The 17,451-nt window shown below is 36.9% G+C and overlaps 1 protein-coding gene and 1 pseudogene across 1 annotated transcript; one reads left to right on the forward strand and one right to left on the reverse strand.

Moving 5' to 3' along the window:
• LOC109214052 (GATA transcription factor 4-like) lies at positions 1,578 to 3,320 on the forward strand. The gene is made up of 2 exons (XM_019377932.1): positions 1,578 to 1,964; positions 2,572 to 3,320. The coding sequence occupies exons 1-2, from the start codon at positions 1,737 to 1,739 to the stop codon at positions 3,142 to 3,144; spliced, it is 801 nt and encodes a 266-aa protein (XP_019233477.1). The 5' UTR covers positions 1,578 to 1,736; the 3' UTR covers positions 3,145 to 3,320.
• Positions 14,159 to 17,451, reverse strand: part of LOC109221652 — a 28,186-nt pseudogene continuing 24,893 nt past the window's right edge.

The raw sequence follows: 17,451 nt of genomic DNA on the forward strand, positions 1-17,451 counted from the left end.
CATGGCTTATTCAATGTTTATTTTCTTTTCGCATTGCTATTCATGAATCTAGAGAGAGAGTAAAAGACTAGCAAAATCACTTTTAGCATGCGGCCAAAACTATTTACATTCGGTAGCAGCAAAAATATATAAAATTTGTATATTTTTTTTGTAAATAACATACAAAAATATTTATATATACAAAACATATATATTTTTCGGATATTATTTTGAACCCGACTATACAATATTATTTTTCCGAAATAAGATACTCATTAGCTCCATAACAAAAATAAAATTTAGAGAATGAGGATAACGCGTAAATAATATTGTTCGAACTTTGTTTTGAAAATGTTCATAAACAAATCAGATAACATTATTTCAAGCCATTCTTTTTGGTTGTTGATTTTGCGTACTCCACATAAAATACACATGTAATATTCTTTCTCAAAAGCCTGCACCTCGAGTTATTAGGGTTTAGGAAGTTACGAAAATTAAACAAGACGTTAAGAGAAAGAAAAAGAGTAAAAACCAGATATAACATATGTCATGATAATTATCCTCAATCATGTGTTTTTAAATTTAGAATTTTGACCAAATAATATACTCATAATCATTCTCATGCAGACTCAATGCGATATTGACCAATGGATTAAAGCAAAATTTCTATTCCTTACTAATTTACCTTCCAAGAATTAACTCAATTAATATATCAAATAAAAATTATAAAGTTTTCCCCTATTTGCTTTTAAGATATGTTTATTTAATTTAATCTTAAATTGTATTAACAAAATTCACTAGTGAGCAATTAAAAAAGAAAGCGTAAAAAGGAGCGGATTACTCGAAACTAGAACACCAAAACGAGAAAGACGCTCGAAGAACACGGGCAAGACTCGTGATTATCTCACGTTAGATATGCAAACCTAGGCTTCTTCTCTTGATTTTATGTATTACATATAATATATATACACTAAAATTGCAACAAACTTTTACACTATGAGAGCAAGTTGACTTATAACAACACACGTAATTTTCTATATAAAGCATGAAATGATAATCTGAAAAATATAATAAATTGCAATAATAGTCTAAAATTCTTTATACTATACTTTCGCAATTTATGTAGTCTTATTTGGTTGGGCATGAATTTTAAGGAAAAAAAAAAAAGAAATACTGAAATATAAGGGTTATAAATCATCGAATTTTAAAGTCAAATTACTCCCTCCGTTCCAGTTTAGGTGAACCTATTTCCTTTTTTGTCCATTTAAAAAAGAATGACCCCTTTCTAAATTTGATAACAATTTAGCTCAAACTTACAATTCTATCCTTAATGAGAAGCTTTTATAACCAGACAAATACTCTGAGCCCCTTTTTAACTTGTTTAGGACCACAAATTCCAAAAGTCTTCATTTTTTCTTAAACTCCGTGCCCAGTCAAATAGGTTCACATAAATTGGAACGAAGAGAGTATTTTTAAATATAAAAATATATTATTATTAATAAACTAAAAAGAAAATGTTCCACGTAATATATATATAATATATACAATTAACCTAACACTCACCCCCCTCCTGTCTTCATTTCCAATTTATAATAGCACATTAGACTCCTATATATCAATCCCTCACTTCCCATCCCCTTACTTCACTCACACACATTAGAGAAGTGAAGAGTGAGAGGCATAAAAATCCTTACTCAAACATTTTTCTCCATAGCCAAAAAACAAAAGCATTTTAATTAATTTTTGTTGTAAATAATATGGATGTGTACGGAGCAGAAGTGTTTAGGATTGATGATCTTCTTGACTTCTCAAATGACGACATCTTCTCCTCCTCCACCGGCAGTTCCTCTAATAAGACAACCAACTTTGACCTCAACCACCAATATCATCCGCCTCACTCCGACAACATTAATCTCGCCGCGGCTAGCTATTACGATCCTCTCATTCCCAATTGCGCCGATTTCACCGACAAACTATGCGTTCCTGTAAGTAATCTTACACATTTATTTAAACAAATATTTTACGTGCCTTTAGTTATCATATTTTACTACTTGTTTGATTTTTTATGACCTACGCTTAGTTCATGAAATTCATGGCTCGATTATATTTTTTACGAAAATGTCATGTCCCAGATTTGTGCATCTGTTATAAAGCTAACATCACTCGTAAATGGGTGTTTATTATTATTTATAAAAGGAGGAGGATTGACTAAACATTCAGTAAGAAGAATGAAAAGCAAGTGAATTCCAAAATTTAAAATGAGAATTTGAGGAAATCTTCATACTCCATTAATTACTAGTTGTAGAAATGACAAGGCTTTGTTTGTATATTGGGAATATTTGTCAATAACTCAATATTAGAATTGACAAAGCTTTTGTTCAAAAAAAAAATGCTTTTAAGCTGGTTTGATTAGCTGACCTCTATCCGTGGTTTCAAATAATACTCTAAAAATAGTAGCAGTTCATTTGTGCCTGAAATCCTTGCCAATTTTCATACTTGTTTAATTTATTTGTTTCTTTTCAATCAACCATTTTGCTCGAGAAATGTATTCTAAATTGGAATTGCTTTTTTTTTTTTTCTTGGTTTTGGAAGAGCGATGATGTAGCGGAGTTGGAATGGCTATCGAATTTCGTGGAAGACTCATCCAATAATTACCCTTCAAACTCCTTAACAGGAACAATAAGCCTCAATTCCAATAACACTTCATTTCACAGCAAATCAAGAAGCAAACGTTCACGTGCAACCACTGCAAATACTAGTTGGGCTTCTTCACTCCAACAGGCCCACCACAAGCCCACAGACGAAAAGCCCAATCAAAATCCACAACACAGCAACAATCACAATACTATGAAACCCCAAAAAGAAAGCAGAGAAAGGTCATCTGAAATGTCAGATATACCCCGAAAGTGCACACACTGTGCATCAGAGAAAACGCCACAGTGGCGGACTGGGCCATTGGGCCCAAAGACGCTGTGCAATGCTTGTGGAGTTCGGTACAAATCGGGCCGGTTGGTCCCTGAATATCGGCCCGCTGCGAGCCCAACTTTCATACTGACCCAACATTCGAACTCTCACCGGAAAGTTATGGAACTCAGGCGACAAAAAGAGGTTCAACAACAGTCACAACAACAAGGAATGTACGGACATCACTTTCAGGTCTGCTGACGTCATGGTTTGCAACGTGTCACGCCATCAAGCTAATGTTGTTTTTTTCTTTTGTTGGTTAAAGACCTTTATCGTCTTAGTGATTTTTTTGGATATTTTAAGGAATTTGAGAATTATCACTTTTTTAACATTGAGTATTTTAATGTTTTATTTATTACTCACTTCTTTTCGCTTTATGTGGCATTTGGAGTACAAAAATCAAATTAGTGAATTCGGACATGGATTGCTTAAATTTTTAAAATAAAGTTTTCATATTTAGAAACAAAGTAAAATGCACTATAAGTCATTTCAAAATATTTAAAAATATATATAAATTGTGACCAAAAACAAAAAATTGACTCTCGAAATAGTAAGTAAAACATAAAATGAAGACTGAGATTTCTGTCGATACATTGATCGTGTAAAAAAATATTTGACGATCAAATTCATTAAAATTTAATTCTAGGTAATGCTATGTAGTAAGCAATGGTTGGTGACTTGGAGTAAATGTCAAGGAACTTGTTGTAATATACTTCCTCCGCATCATAATAAGTGATATTTTTGGCCTTAGGCACACCTTTAAGAAAATAAAGATATTTTGATTAAATTATCCTTAATTAAAATTTGCATATTATTAACTTGACGCATTGAGATATGTAAATAAGGGTTAATTTCGAAAAAATAAAGTTAATTCCTTCTTGATTATATAAAAAGACACTTATTTTGAACGAAAATGAAGATGTCAAAAAGTCACTTATTATGAATCGGAGGAAGTATTAGATTACATTAAGTTGTAAAGTCCTTTAAGTTGTCTCCATATATTAACTTAATCCATTTATTAAAGTGTTGCAATTAGCAATTGGGCGCAAAAGAGAAAGCGAATCGTGGTTATGACTTATGCGTGAAGGGGAATGCATTTGCACGTGATAAGATAAGATTTTTAACTCAGTGATAGTAGTAGTGCGCTAGCGTCGACGTGAGGAGAGGAAGGGTAACGTTGCATTAAGCCATGTAAAATTTATTACTGTAGCAGATCACATGGATGGTAAGGCCAATAGCGACATAGAAGGGAAGAAGTGAATGAATTAAATTAGTTCCATTTCGTAGTTTTACTCATTAATGGTGGGATGGTTGAAATTTTTTCACTTTTAATAGAGATTTTCGCTTTGAATCTTGGAATGTAAAACATGTTCGTAAAGAGTACTTTACTTCTTTTAGTGGTCTACTTACGAATCCGAACTAATCGAGTCATTGGTGTTGGGTTAAAACGGTCCAATGACACTCTTAATATAGTGTGATATTGTTTATTTTGGGCCAAGTCCTTACAGTTTTCTCCAAAAGGTCTCGCACCATTATTAAGAGATCTCTACAACTTATATGTAGGCTCATAATCTTTTCAGCTACCAAAACACCTATTGCACATGAAGGACCCAAGACAATAACTGCTTTGAATGCTCTTGTTACCTCTCTTAGATGATCTACAAGGGAGAATCAAAAATCATGCGCTATTCTCATTATTAGTATGTACGTTTGACTGACATGGGAGAACCTAAGAGATATGATGAAGCCATGCAAGATCCCCACAAAGATTAGTGGATAGAAGTCATGAAAGATGAGGTGAAGTCACTCCATGAGAATGACACATATGAGTTAGTGAAATTACCGAAAAGATAAGAGAGCTTTATCTACGCCTAGGTACAAGGCGAGGTTAGTTGTTAAAGATTTTGGCCAGAAGAAGGGAATTGACTTTGATGAAATTTTCTTCCCTGTTATGAAGATGTCTTCTATTTGTGTCGTTCTAGGCTTAGCCGTAAATCTAGATTTAGAGGTTGAGCAGATGGATGTAAATACTGCTTTTCTTCGTGATGATTTTGGATGAGGAGATGTATATGGAGCAATGATCGCGTCCAATTCACACTCAAATAACAAGTATGAGATAGTCGTTGCAATTATAAAACCCAACACGAGTTGGAGTCGAATTCCAAAAGGAGTTTAGATCAATGCTAAGGTAAACACTCAAAAAGAGAGCGTGAAATATCTATATTAGACTTTCAAACAACAATGAGTAATTGTTATCTAAGTTGACAGCTAAGAAATTAACTAAATAGAAGTGACTAGAGAATGAAATATTTTTGGTGTATTAATCAATTAAGGGAAAAGCCTAGCTAGGATGTAACCTTCACCTAGGTATAAACCTAAGTATAGTAAATTAATGCTTGCTTGGTAGATCGGGGTGTGTTATGACTGTTAATTCTCAAGTACCTACTCAATACATCTCGGTCAAAGAGTGATTATGCCCAAATTGACTTTCTCATGACCAAATGGGTAAAATTCTAAGAAATTGATACGAGTCCAAGTGGGATTATCTTTATCTCTGGTTCAAATCCTTTAATCAAACTAGTCAAAACCTTAACTAGCTCAATTTCTTGTTAGCCAAATTTTTCTAGACTAGGTTCCTCTTTCTCAAGTAAGAACTAAGTCAAATAGGCATGAATCAATATTTTCAACCAAGAATTCTAGATATAATGTATAAACAAGGCTAAATAACAAGCATCCAATCATTAACAAGCATTAATATTAATAACCCATAAGTTTTACACACTAGACTTGGGTCATAACCCTAGATAAAATCTAGCTACTCATGCTTGAAAACATAAAAATGAAAGAATAAAAGTAATTGAAGACATAAAATTAAAATAAAAGATAAAAGTAGTGATTCTTCTCTAATTTTGATCACCAATTTTCGAAAATAGTAAACTCTAACCGCTACAGCTGCTAAAAATACAAAAGTTGCCCTAAAAAAGTATTTCTCTTCTATTTATAGTGTTCAGAAATTCGCTGACAAAAATGCTCTTCGGGAGGTTCTGCGGCCGTGAGGATCACACTTTCTTCTTTTGCTCTTATAATGGAAGAGATTCTGCGGCTGCATAATAATCTTTACGGGCGCACATCAGCCTTTGTGGCCGTACATTTGACCGCGGACCGTGTTCTAAGGAGGCTTCACACTTGATCTTTTGCAGCTTCTCTGAACTTTTCAAGCTTGTCAATGCGAACTATTTTTGCAGCTGCACAATCTGGTATGCGAAATGCGCTTTTGCTAACCTCCTCTAAGGCTTCAAGGTTAAAGTCTGCGGCCGCACTTGCATTTCAGCGGCCTGCATCTTCATCTGCGGTCGTAGAATAAGTTCTGTGCACCGCACAATCTTTTGCATTTGCTCCTCTTTGACTTGTTGAGCTGGAACACTCCTTTTTTATTTAGATATCTTTATTGAGCTTGAATCCTCCAACATGCCTGCAATTCAAAAAATTTCATTATATTTGTAAATAAAAATCACTGCCTTCGGACTAAAAAAGCTAAAGAAAGAAGGTACTAATAAGGGGTTAAAATTCACTCTTATCAACTTGATATAAACTTAGGGTTCACCAAACTGTATAGAGAACTCAGTTCTCTATCAGTTCCGACAAAACGCACACAAACAGAGATAAGTAAACGACACAGCAGAGTTTTACGTGAAAACTCCTAGTTCACGGGATTAAAAATCACGACCTACACTTGTAGGATTTCAACTTCACTAACTGAGAAACTTTTGATTACAAGCTATTGTAACCTAAGAATTAACCTCTTAATCCCTCACCTGTAATAACTCTATTACAAAGCTCACAACTTGATTAACTCTAGTCAAGACACAAATACAAGGTTTATGGTTTCACAAATGGTTTCCTACATAATGCTTCTAGCTAAGCTGAGTAGGAATTACACGTAGATCACTCTAACAAAGGTACAACAATACTAAGGACATATGGTAATACAGTGTTGGAATCTGGTCCCCTATTCTGTTGTTTCTTTGTTCTTGAAGCCTTAAAGTCATTCGAAATCGACAACACACTTGAGAGAGAAACTTGATGATTTAGGGTTGTGCAAGTGTGTGTGTTTCCCTTGCTTCATGTTGGTAATATACAAGTGACGTCACTTGGATGATGCAAGCAATTATCTAGTACAAGGAATGCTCCAAAAAAAGACTATTGCACTGTTTACACTGTTGCGTGTGTGCAGAGAAATAATGCAGCGATTTTACAACTGTTGAGAGTTGACTTGTACTGTCAGCAAGGGAACTGAAGTCCATCTGTTCCCTCTGCCGTTTCTTTGACTCAAGTTGTTGTAACTAGTGCCAGACTTGAGACTTGTTATTTTGGAGCACTCTGGGGATGTGTAACAAGTTCCCAATCTGGTTCTTATCATGAAGTTTGTTAGATCATCAAAATACAAAAAGACACATAACTTATCAATTTCTCCCTTTTTGATGATGACAAACTTATAATTGAAGTTCCCATGAGAACCAATCTCTATACAATTTTCCCTGCAAAAAGACTTTATTCTGCTTGAGAACTTGTTCCCCCTCTCAATCATCAATTTTTTCCTCCCTTTTGGCATCCTAAAAAGATTATACACAAGTAAAGGCAAAAAAAAGTCTAGCAAAGTTAACTCATGCCACATGTGTGCACACAACATGGCTAAAACTAGAGCGCAAGAGTATAACATGCATAGGAAAAGATGAGATGCTCATTAATTTGAAAGATAAGAGAACAGAGATAGTAGTACCATTGTTACACAAACATCCACATAAAAACAACTTAAAGTACCAGCCATAAGAACAAGAAAAGACACTGGGGTAGGACATACATCAGTTAAACCGGGCATTAAGAATGGAACTGTTTAAGGGGAACTAGAAGGAGGAGGAAGGGATGAAGAGGCAAGGGTCTCGAGAAGAATGTCCATTCGAGCATTTGCAGACGATTGCTCGTTGATCAGCCACTCCTTAAGGTCCTCGACCTGTTTCCTCAGGCCTGCATTCAGTGGTTAGACGAGCAACCTTTGTGCTTTGTGCACTGCTAGAACCAGGTTCCTCCTTGGCCTGACTAAGCTGCCTTTCAAGAATGGCATTCTTGGCCTTCCGCCTCATTATTTCCTTATTTGCAACATTCTGAGCATCAATCAATTGAGAAATAGTGGAATTGCTGCCAATACCCCCTTTCTTGTCAATACACTTACATTCCTCCAAGGTTGCCTTTGAGAAAGTTTGCTTGCGAGTTCCCACTGATGCTCTTCCCAAAGGGACTTTGAAGAATTCAAACACCTTAGTAAGCAAGAATCCGTAAGGCAAACCATGGTTGCCATCCTTGAAATCTGCCACTGATCACGCCCAACTATGCCTTATAAAAAGGACTAAGCAGTTGCTGCAAATATAATTCAGTTCAAGTCCGGAGTCGAATCTCACAGGGAACTAACCTATTTAGTACAACTTTTAACACTGCTAATGATAAGCTCAAACAATTCCCGGATGCAATATTTTTAATGGATAATGAGTAGAGTTTAGTTTACTAAGGAAAAATGACAATAAAACTAGCAATAATCAAGAACAGAGTTGAATTCAATGGTAAAATGGTCTAGGGTTATTGATTTCCCCAATTGTCGGATTAGTTCCTGACACGTTAGCTATAATCTCACCGTAACACTCTATAAGGAATATGAGTTATGGGTTACCGCAATTATCTCTTGACCAATTACGATAATTTACTAGAAGCATTCTTTTGAACTACTCTAGTTAACTATTTATGCAACTCAAATTATCCCACCAAAGCTTCGTTATCTCTAACCTTGCTTTTAAATTCAAGTAATTAATCTCTTAACTTACTCGAAAATGTCTAACCAAGTGTTCTTTCTCAAGAAACACAAGATAACTAGACACGATTAATCAAGGGCCCTTTCAATTAATCACATGACATCACGTAGTTGAACAATCATCGAGTAAAAACGGCCCAATTATATCAAAACATAGTCAAGACTTCATCCAACATTTGGTTCCATCAACCCTAGATGACGAGTTAGCTACTCAACTAATAGTTAAAAATTCACTATAGAAAGTCATAATCAATAATGGAACTAAAAATAAGAAGATGAAAACTCTAAGGAAATTCTCTGTCTTTCTTGCGTGTTCTTGCCATCAAAATCTCTCTAAAAATAACTCTACTTCTCTTTTGGACGAATTAGGCTTTATATAGGTTTAGGTTAGTCGCCCTAGAAAATACATAATTGACCCTGGGTTATTGGCTTCCATCAGCTCGTCCGCGGCCATGGATTGGACCACGGATATCGTCCATGGTTTTGTCCGCGGCCGCGGTCGCGGACCTGACCACAAATTTCCCACTTGTTTTTCTTTCTCCTTTTCGATCGTGCTAACCGGTGATTGGCCTTCCACGCTCCATATTGACTCCAAAATACTCTTTAGCTTCCTCATAGCTCGGAGTGGCTCCTGCAAGGTGACTCGTCGAGTTTGCATGTTGTTCAGCCTGAGGTGGTCTATATTGTTGTTGAGGTGCTTGTGGCCTGTACTGATTCTGAGCACCTTGATTTCAACCCCAAGAGAAGTTTGGGTGGTTCCTCTAGTTAGGATTGTAAGTTTTCCCATACTGGTTTGTCTAGCCCCTATTTACTGGATTAACTGGGCATAAGTCACTAGTGTGGCCCTCTCCACATACTTCACAAAACAATTGAACCCGATGCAGTGGCTGGGTTTGTTGCTTGTTAATAACCAAGGCCATCTAATTGACTTGGTTGGTCAATGTGGAAATTTGTGCTGATAATGCAAAGAAGACATCTAAATCGAGAACCCCCGTAGATTTTTGCACTGTGTGTCTGCCCATCTCTCCTTTCCAATCATGATTACTTTTGGGAATTTGTTCGATAACGCATATATCTCATCAAAGCTTTTCTCCAAACTTGACTTGCAGCTGCAACATCTACCACAATCTTTGTCTCAGGATGTATCCCTTCTATGAAAGTGTGAGCTAACACTTTGATTTTTTGATTGTGATGAGGACAGTCTCTGAGCAGCTGTTACACCCCATGTTTTCATACATAAAAGTACGTCGCAAGTCAACTGATGTAAGTTATGAAATGAGATCTCTGTAAAAGTATATCAAGTAAGTTAATCATGTTAACTTGGAGGTTACAAATATTTAAGATCATGAATACCAAGTACCAAGAGGGTTTGAAGGCTTAGAAGCTAAACGAATTAAATAAAATAAGTTTCGTCAAAAGTCGACAAGTTGGGAATGTTATAACATGTAATTTTGGGGTGAGACTAAGGTGCTAAAAATGATAAGGGGGTTATGTTATGAGTTATTTTAGTCTTATGATGGTCGTGTGTTATGTTTTGAAGTCAAGCGAGTTATGGAACAAAAGTTGTCAAAGATCATCACAAGTTACATTCATAAATATGCTGAAAATTAGGTCAAATATAGCCGAGCATTTCTCCCAATGTTTTGAATTACTGGATGATCTGCCTACGAAATTGAAGATCTACGAGTCTAGTTTCCTATAGATCAAACCGTTTATTGATACAACATTGGAGTAGAGAGATATTTCATATTTTAGCGAGACTGCGTAATGGTAGGTGACAAGTAGGTGCATCACCTACTTGCCAAAAGGAGATGCCTCAATTAAAAGATCCTAAAGTCTGCCAAATGGTGTCTTTTAAGGGTTTATAAACTCATTTAATTCATTCATCTTTCAGACCAAGAAAACCATATTTAACCCCTACAACTCCTCCCCAAAAATTCCACATAAACCCTAGGATGTTATGATGTGATTCTAGTGCGAAAAACTTATGATGTGATTCTAGTGCGGAAAACTCCGGACAACTTGCTAGTTTCTCTTTCTCTTTCTTGTAGCTGTGTTGGGGAACTAATTTTTAATAAAGAAATACTAGGTTTTGTGGGTTCTACTCAGTACAAGGTAAGTTTATTCTTCTCCTTCCATTATCTATGCGTTTGCGAGTTGTAACTCGATCGTAAAGACTAGACCATGCGAGTTTCGAAAGAGTGGTATGTTGTTTGTTGTTGCGTCACGGTTGGCTAGTTGTGAACTTATTTTTAAGTTGAATTCATGGCTGTTTTATAGGGTAAGTTTGTCTTAATTATATATTGTTGTTTGTGTTGCTCAATTTGAAAGAAAAGACAAGTCGAAACGTGTTTTAGTAAATTAAAAAATCAGTTTTAAGTTGCTGAACTTGTGGGACTGTTTTGTGGGCAGTTTTTTGTTGATGTTGGGTTGTCTTTGTTGCTACTTATTTTATGGAGTTTTGGAGGAGAAAAGGTGTGAAGAAACACCACATAATGACGGAATGGTGGGCTGGTCTTTCATCATTACATTTTTTAGATTGTTTGGCACTACTCTGGTTGTCGTTTTATGTATGAAGTGATTAGGGTGTATGGGCTGTTTTGTGGTATATTATGATGGAGATAAGGTTGGAAAATGATACATACATGTTTTTATTGTTGTGTTCTTGTTGTTGTTGGTATATGGTATTGGAGGAGGGCCTTGTTACAGAGGAGATGCTGCCCAAATTTACGTAAACGAGCTGCTAGTTTAAGTTGCGGACTTAGCCTTTAATCAACATTGATATTTTATCTCCTTATGCTGTGGTAGATAGAGTTGAGTTGTTTGAAGAATTGATTGGAAGGTATTAAGGGATCAACAAAGTCAAGGTATGTTAAGGCAAAACCTTTCCTTCATTTTGGCATGATCCCGTAACTACATGCGTTTGATAACGAGGCATAAAGAGAAGTTTTTATTCCTGAATTTATGTACATTATCCTAGTCTCATAAGCTACAGTATTCTCCCTAATCGGGACTTCATATTCAGTTTAGTTTTGTCTTTTTTCAGCCAAGAGAGTAGAGAGTCTATATATATACAGTATTACAGTATTTTCACCACCATCGAGCTATAATTGATGGGCAGGCCCCTATTGGGCAACCTCTGATTAGATGGTAAGTTATATACCGAGTCTACTGTGGCTGAACGCCTATAAGCAAGCCCAGAATAGCCGAGATGCAGATCCTGGTATGGCCGAGCGCCTATGAGCGAGCCTACTAAGGCAGAGCAGTTACACATATCGAGCCTTATAGGGCCGGACAACTATTTTACTTACTATATTGAGAGAAATGAGTCAGTATCAGCAGGTAAGCATATTTTCAAATTATATTTAACTTCAAGGTACTTTCAGTTATTATATTATCAGTTCAGTTTAAGCTTTTGGCTATTCTTTTGCCTTACATACTCGGTACATTATTTCGTACTAACGTCCCTTTTGCTGGGGATGCTGCATTTCATGCCTGCAGGTCCTGATAGACAGATGGATAAACCTTCCTAGTAGACAAAGTAAAATATCAGCTTGGTTGGTAAGCTTCACTTCCTCGGAGTTACCAGGTCTATACCTTGGAGTCCATTTTATATATACAGGTTTGATGGGTAGGTCGAGGCCCTGTCCTGATCATGATATAGTTCAGTTATCCCTAGAGGCTTGTAGACTAGTCCTGTACATTTTCTATATCAGTATCGTGGCATTACTAGACCTATGTAGATGTTTAGTTAGGTATTGCTGGTTGTAGATGTTATTTTCAGATGATTCAGAATATGGCCTCATTGGCCTAAGGGTTACCCTTCCAGAGTTTACAGTTACATAGTGGTACGCTCGGGCCGAGTATGGCATCGGGTGCCGGCCACACCTCTTCATGTTTTGAACCTCTCCTAAGCTGAGTATAAAGACTCCCCCCCTTTCTGTTTGAAGGCGACTATCTCACTTCTGATCTTTGCAGTTTTGCTTAAAGGGAAGAACCTTGCCAAGAATTCCTTGCCAGATCATTCCATGATATAATAGAATTAGCTGGTTCTGCCTTCAGCCATCGCTTTACTTCACCCAACAGAGAGAACGGGAAATGTGTGAGCCTCACATAGTTTGGAGTGACTCCTTTAGTGATATAAGTATCACTAATCTCCAAGAAGTTCAGGATAGGCTGTTGTGGATCCTCGTGTGGAAGACCCATAAACTGCCTATTCGCATGTAGTAGCTGAATCATGCTCTGTTTCAGCTCAAAGTGTCCAGTGATTATGGGCTTCACAATGCTGGAGGTGACATTAGCAATGTTGGGTATCGCCACCTCCTGAACAACCATATGTTGCTCCTTTACCATGTTTACAGGAAATTGAACAAGTTCCTGAAGATTATTTGTGTCCCTTGCTTCCCTCAACCTCCTATGAAATGATCTCTCAGGTTCGGGGTCAAAGCCTTGCAGTCTATCATGGCTTCTGACCCTTTGCATTCAATCAAAGTTCCTGAGAGCAGAGCAACAATCAAGTAACGTTAGACTCGACGAAATAAACAATTAAAGCAAAAACTAGAAAGTAATCAATATTCAAGTCCCCGGCAACGGCGCCAAAAACTTGTCGCTCCCAAACGCACATGCAAGTATATGTGGTAGTACAAGTAATAAAATGATAAGTCGAGTGTCGAACCCACATAGACCTGTATTAACTACCCACTAAATTCACCAAGATTGTTATTCAGTCAAGCCAATTCGAGTTCAAAAGTGTGATTATATTAAACAATAATTCTAACTAGTAACTAAATTATCAAGCAGCAAAATGATTATTATGTATTCAGTAGAGACAACTATTCCAGGGTTGTGATCGATTTAACAATCCTATTGTGTTCTAGTTAACTCTCCTTCCATACAATTCACTTATGGTTGCTAATTAATCAAACAATTGCTCACGTAGCCTTCTCCCCAAGTACTACTCGTCTATTCAAAATAGATTAACGCCTATATTCCTATGAAATCAATCTATTAAGAATGCATTAAATTTACGATATTTAATTAAGCACGGTGACTAGGTATATTCCTATCGTAATCACAAACCCCCCCCCCCCCCCTCCCTAGAGTTAAGATCATGCTCTCTTCAATTCTTCTCTAATCTAAACATGGCTTTCCCAAGCATAGCATAGATAGTAAACAGAACCTAACTGTTGGTCAACCAATTAAGTAATTAATCACAGAATTGAAGAAACAGCCATATATTGGTGAATTGTAATTAAGGTTAAGCCAATGTTAAACAACAATATTCATGGCTAAATCACAATACCAGAACTATAGGTTTTAGCCACTCATGATAATATCAAATCCAATGCACGAGTATTGAATAATTGAAACTACTAAGAAAGATGAAGAGAAAAATGAGAATCCTTGTTCCCGAATGTTCCGTGTCTTGTTCTCGCCTCCCAAGAATGTCTAACCCCCCTCCCCCCAAAATAGGTTTAGAACCCCTTTTATACATGTTAGGGGCGTGTAGGTTGAAATCACCAAGTCCCCAGCCGAATTAGGACAAAATCCGCCCTTTGGCGTCTCGCTTGGTGCATGGCACCGACCTGGACATCAAATTTTTTGGTCTTCTGTCAATGGCGTTTTGGTTGGTGCCTAGCACCAACCTGGACAGTGAACTTTCTAGTCTTCTGTCAATGGCGTTTTGGTTGGTGCCTAGCGCCAACCTTGAAACCAAACTCGTACTTCCTCCAATTCTTCCGTTTTTGCTTTAATTTGCACGCCAATTTTCCAAATCACTTCCATTTGACTCCTACACATAAAAATACTACGAGTTAGAACAAATCTTTGCATTACACATACAAAACTCACGCAATATGAGTAAGATGCGAGGCGATATGCATATAAATATGCATACTTTATGCCGAATATCAGTCATCTAAAAAAAAATACATATATTTGTGGTGAATGCAGTTTCCATATTTGCATCCAGTTAATCACTCCGTTTAATAATTCTTTTAGGCTGTGTTGCTAGTTTTCCTTTCCCACATTGGAAGTTTTGTAGCATATTTGACAGGATTATGCACTTCTGTAGTTTTTAGTTAATTTTTCTTACGCAGCACTATTTTCATCTGTAAAAATTGAATATTCAACACGATAGCATAATTTCCAAGGAGTGTCAACTTTGCATAGGTTGTATTTTAGGTCATTTGCTTAATATGTCAGAGAGTGATAATGCCACTTGACAAACAGGATATTTATGACTGCTGAACAATCGACATTTATGATTGATCTGCACCAAGTGGGAATGATGTTAACTAAAACCTACTAATAAAGACCAGCAAATTGTATCCTAATCTATTCATAACTGATATATTCACATGGAATCCGATCATCTTAACAAGGAAGTAACACTGAAGCTGAGACTAATATATAAATAATGGTAAATGTTTCATCACTGAATTTTAACATCTCTGTCATCAGCTACTATAACTATACCTCTTGATCTAATCCATTGTTGTTTGTTCTGCTCCTGAAAGATTTCTGGCTAAAAATACGAGCAAACATGCTTTTTGACCTGGAAAGTGTTAGACGTGCTAAATCTTCTGATTTTCTGCTATCACCATTCTTCTTGGCCAGTTCATCCAAAATAATCTTGATGCTACCATCAAAACGGCGCCTAAATGTTGGGTACCTCGATATAGATTTGATAATTCCTCGAAGCCTTCATACGATGAAATGCAGGCTGTGTTATCAAAAAACAGAAAAAAAAAAAAATCACATAAAAAGCTAGAATCTCGATTTGCAAGAATAACATGGATCACCCATCACCTTCGACTAATGCATCAAATTCAGCTCGCCTCAGATCAGATTCTGGTGGTGATCCAATACTTGATATCCTCAACCTCTCAGGATAACCACTTAACAAAACCAATTTGCCAAGGTATTCCTCTTCACTTTCAGAAAGATTTGCAGCTCTGATCTGGTCTTTTGATGATCAACAATGGATTGAAAAACCATTCATACAAGGCATCTTTGGGTCTGTTTGTGCTAGTTATTTCAGTAACATTGTCATCTGTAAAGGGTTTACAAGATCAGTCTTGACAATCCCAATTTTTATAATAAACCATAAAAGCTTACATAATTTACTTACTTAACAAAAGACCAGTACTGTCGGCTTTGGCAGATCGTATAAGGGTCTGAAGGATGGAATAGGCGGCAGGTAATGACCTGACCACTATCTTTGTTAGACTTGGCATCTGCAATGTCTTTTAGAGTAATTACACCTTCAGATACCATGATTTCACCATAACGTTGACAGGCCTTAAAAAAGGCATCAGCAAGCTACATGAGATATGTGGAGGCAATTAGCACTATGTAAAGAGAATCATTGAACCATAGCCAGATTAAGGTGTAGCACTGCATCTTTACCTCAAGGGACTTTAACTCGATCAAAGGGGTGCCAATTCAACAGAAAATGGCCAGAGCAAGATAGCAATGGGACACAGATTGTCTCTAAAAAGGGGCCTCCCCCACCTATACAGTCTTGAAACAAACGACTCCACCCCTTGATAAGCATGTAAGGGCATTTGCAAACTGCAATTCCTGTGATCATCAGTGTGTCTACCAAGATTCCTAGTGCTCCAGGAATATAAAGTAACCTGCAATAGGAAAATTATTTCTGGACAAAGAAGTAAGTACACACAAGGAAAATTGATGCCGGACCCTAGCTTCTGCTCTTGGCAGAACAACTTAATGAGAATTCAGGAAAGGGTAACACTACTTACCGTGGAAGTTTGGAGTCTTCTTAAACCTGTTGTGACAAATACAGAGACCTAGAAAACACAACATAGAACAAGGATAAATTACACCAATATTCCTATTCTGTCATAAGCAAGGACATTTTGACTCATGCACTCATGCTTAAGAAGGTGTGAACCTCACATGTGTGAATGCCTCAAGACTGTTTTCCACCTTGCCATGCATGGGATGGGAGCACCTTCGAAAACTTAAGAGCTAATGTTCTGAAGATCCATATGATGTGACAGAACAAAACAATTTCCCAAACCAAACTGAAGCGCTTTTTCATGTAATAGCAAAATGACATAAAAATAGTGTAAGATGCAGTAGTTTAAAGTTTACACCACTCTGAAGCATCTAATGAGTCTGTGAGGTGCTTTCTCAACTCTAATATAGAATTGTGCATGTAAGCGAAAATTAACAAACTTCTATAACTTTCAGGAAAATAATTAAAAAAGACCTGGGGTGTGTTTGGTACGAGGGAAAACATTTTCCGGAAAATATTTTCCAATTTTCCCATATTTGGTTGGCTTAAATATTTTGGAAAACATTTTCCTTATGAACTCATTTTCCTCCAAATGGAGGAAAATGTTTTCCTTATAAAGAGAAGGGAAAACATTTTCCAAAACTTATTCTCAACCCTCCTTACCCTCACCCCTCCACCCCACCGCACCCCACCCCACCCCACCCCCAACACCCCCCAAGTTGGGGGCCCCAACACTCCCCCCATACCGTAATTCTTTTTTTTTAAAAAATTCAAATTTCTGTTTTTTCGTTTTTCTGCACCACCCACTCCACCCCCCACCCCACCCCCCACCCCGTCACCTCCCCCCCCACCCGCACAAATTTTTTTTTTTGTAATTTAAATT

Source organism: Nicotiana attenuata, chromosome 2 (genome assembly GCF_001879085.1).
Source record: "Nicotiana attenuata strain UT chromosome 2, NIATTr2, whole genome shotgun sequence".
Taxonomy (NCBI): Eukaryota; Viridiplantae; Streptophyta; class Magnoliopsida; order Solanales; family Solanaceae; genus Nicotiana; species Nicotiana attenuata.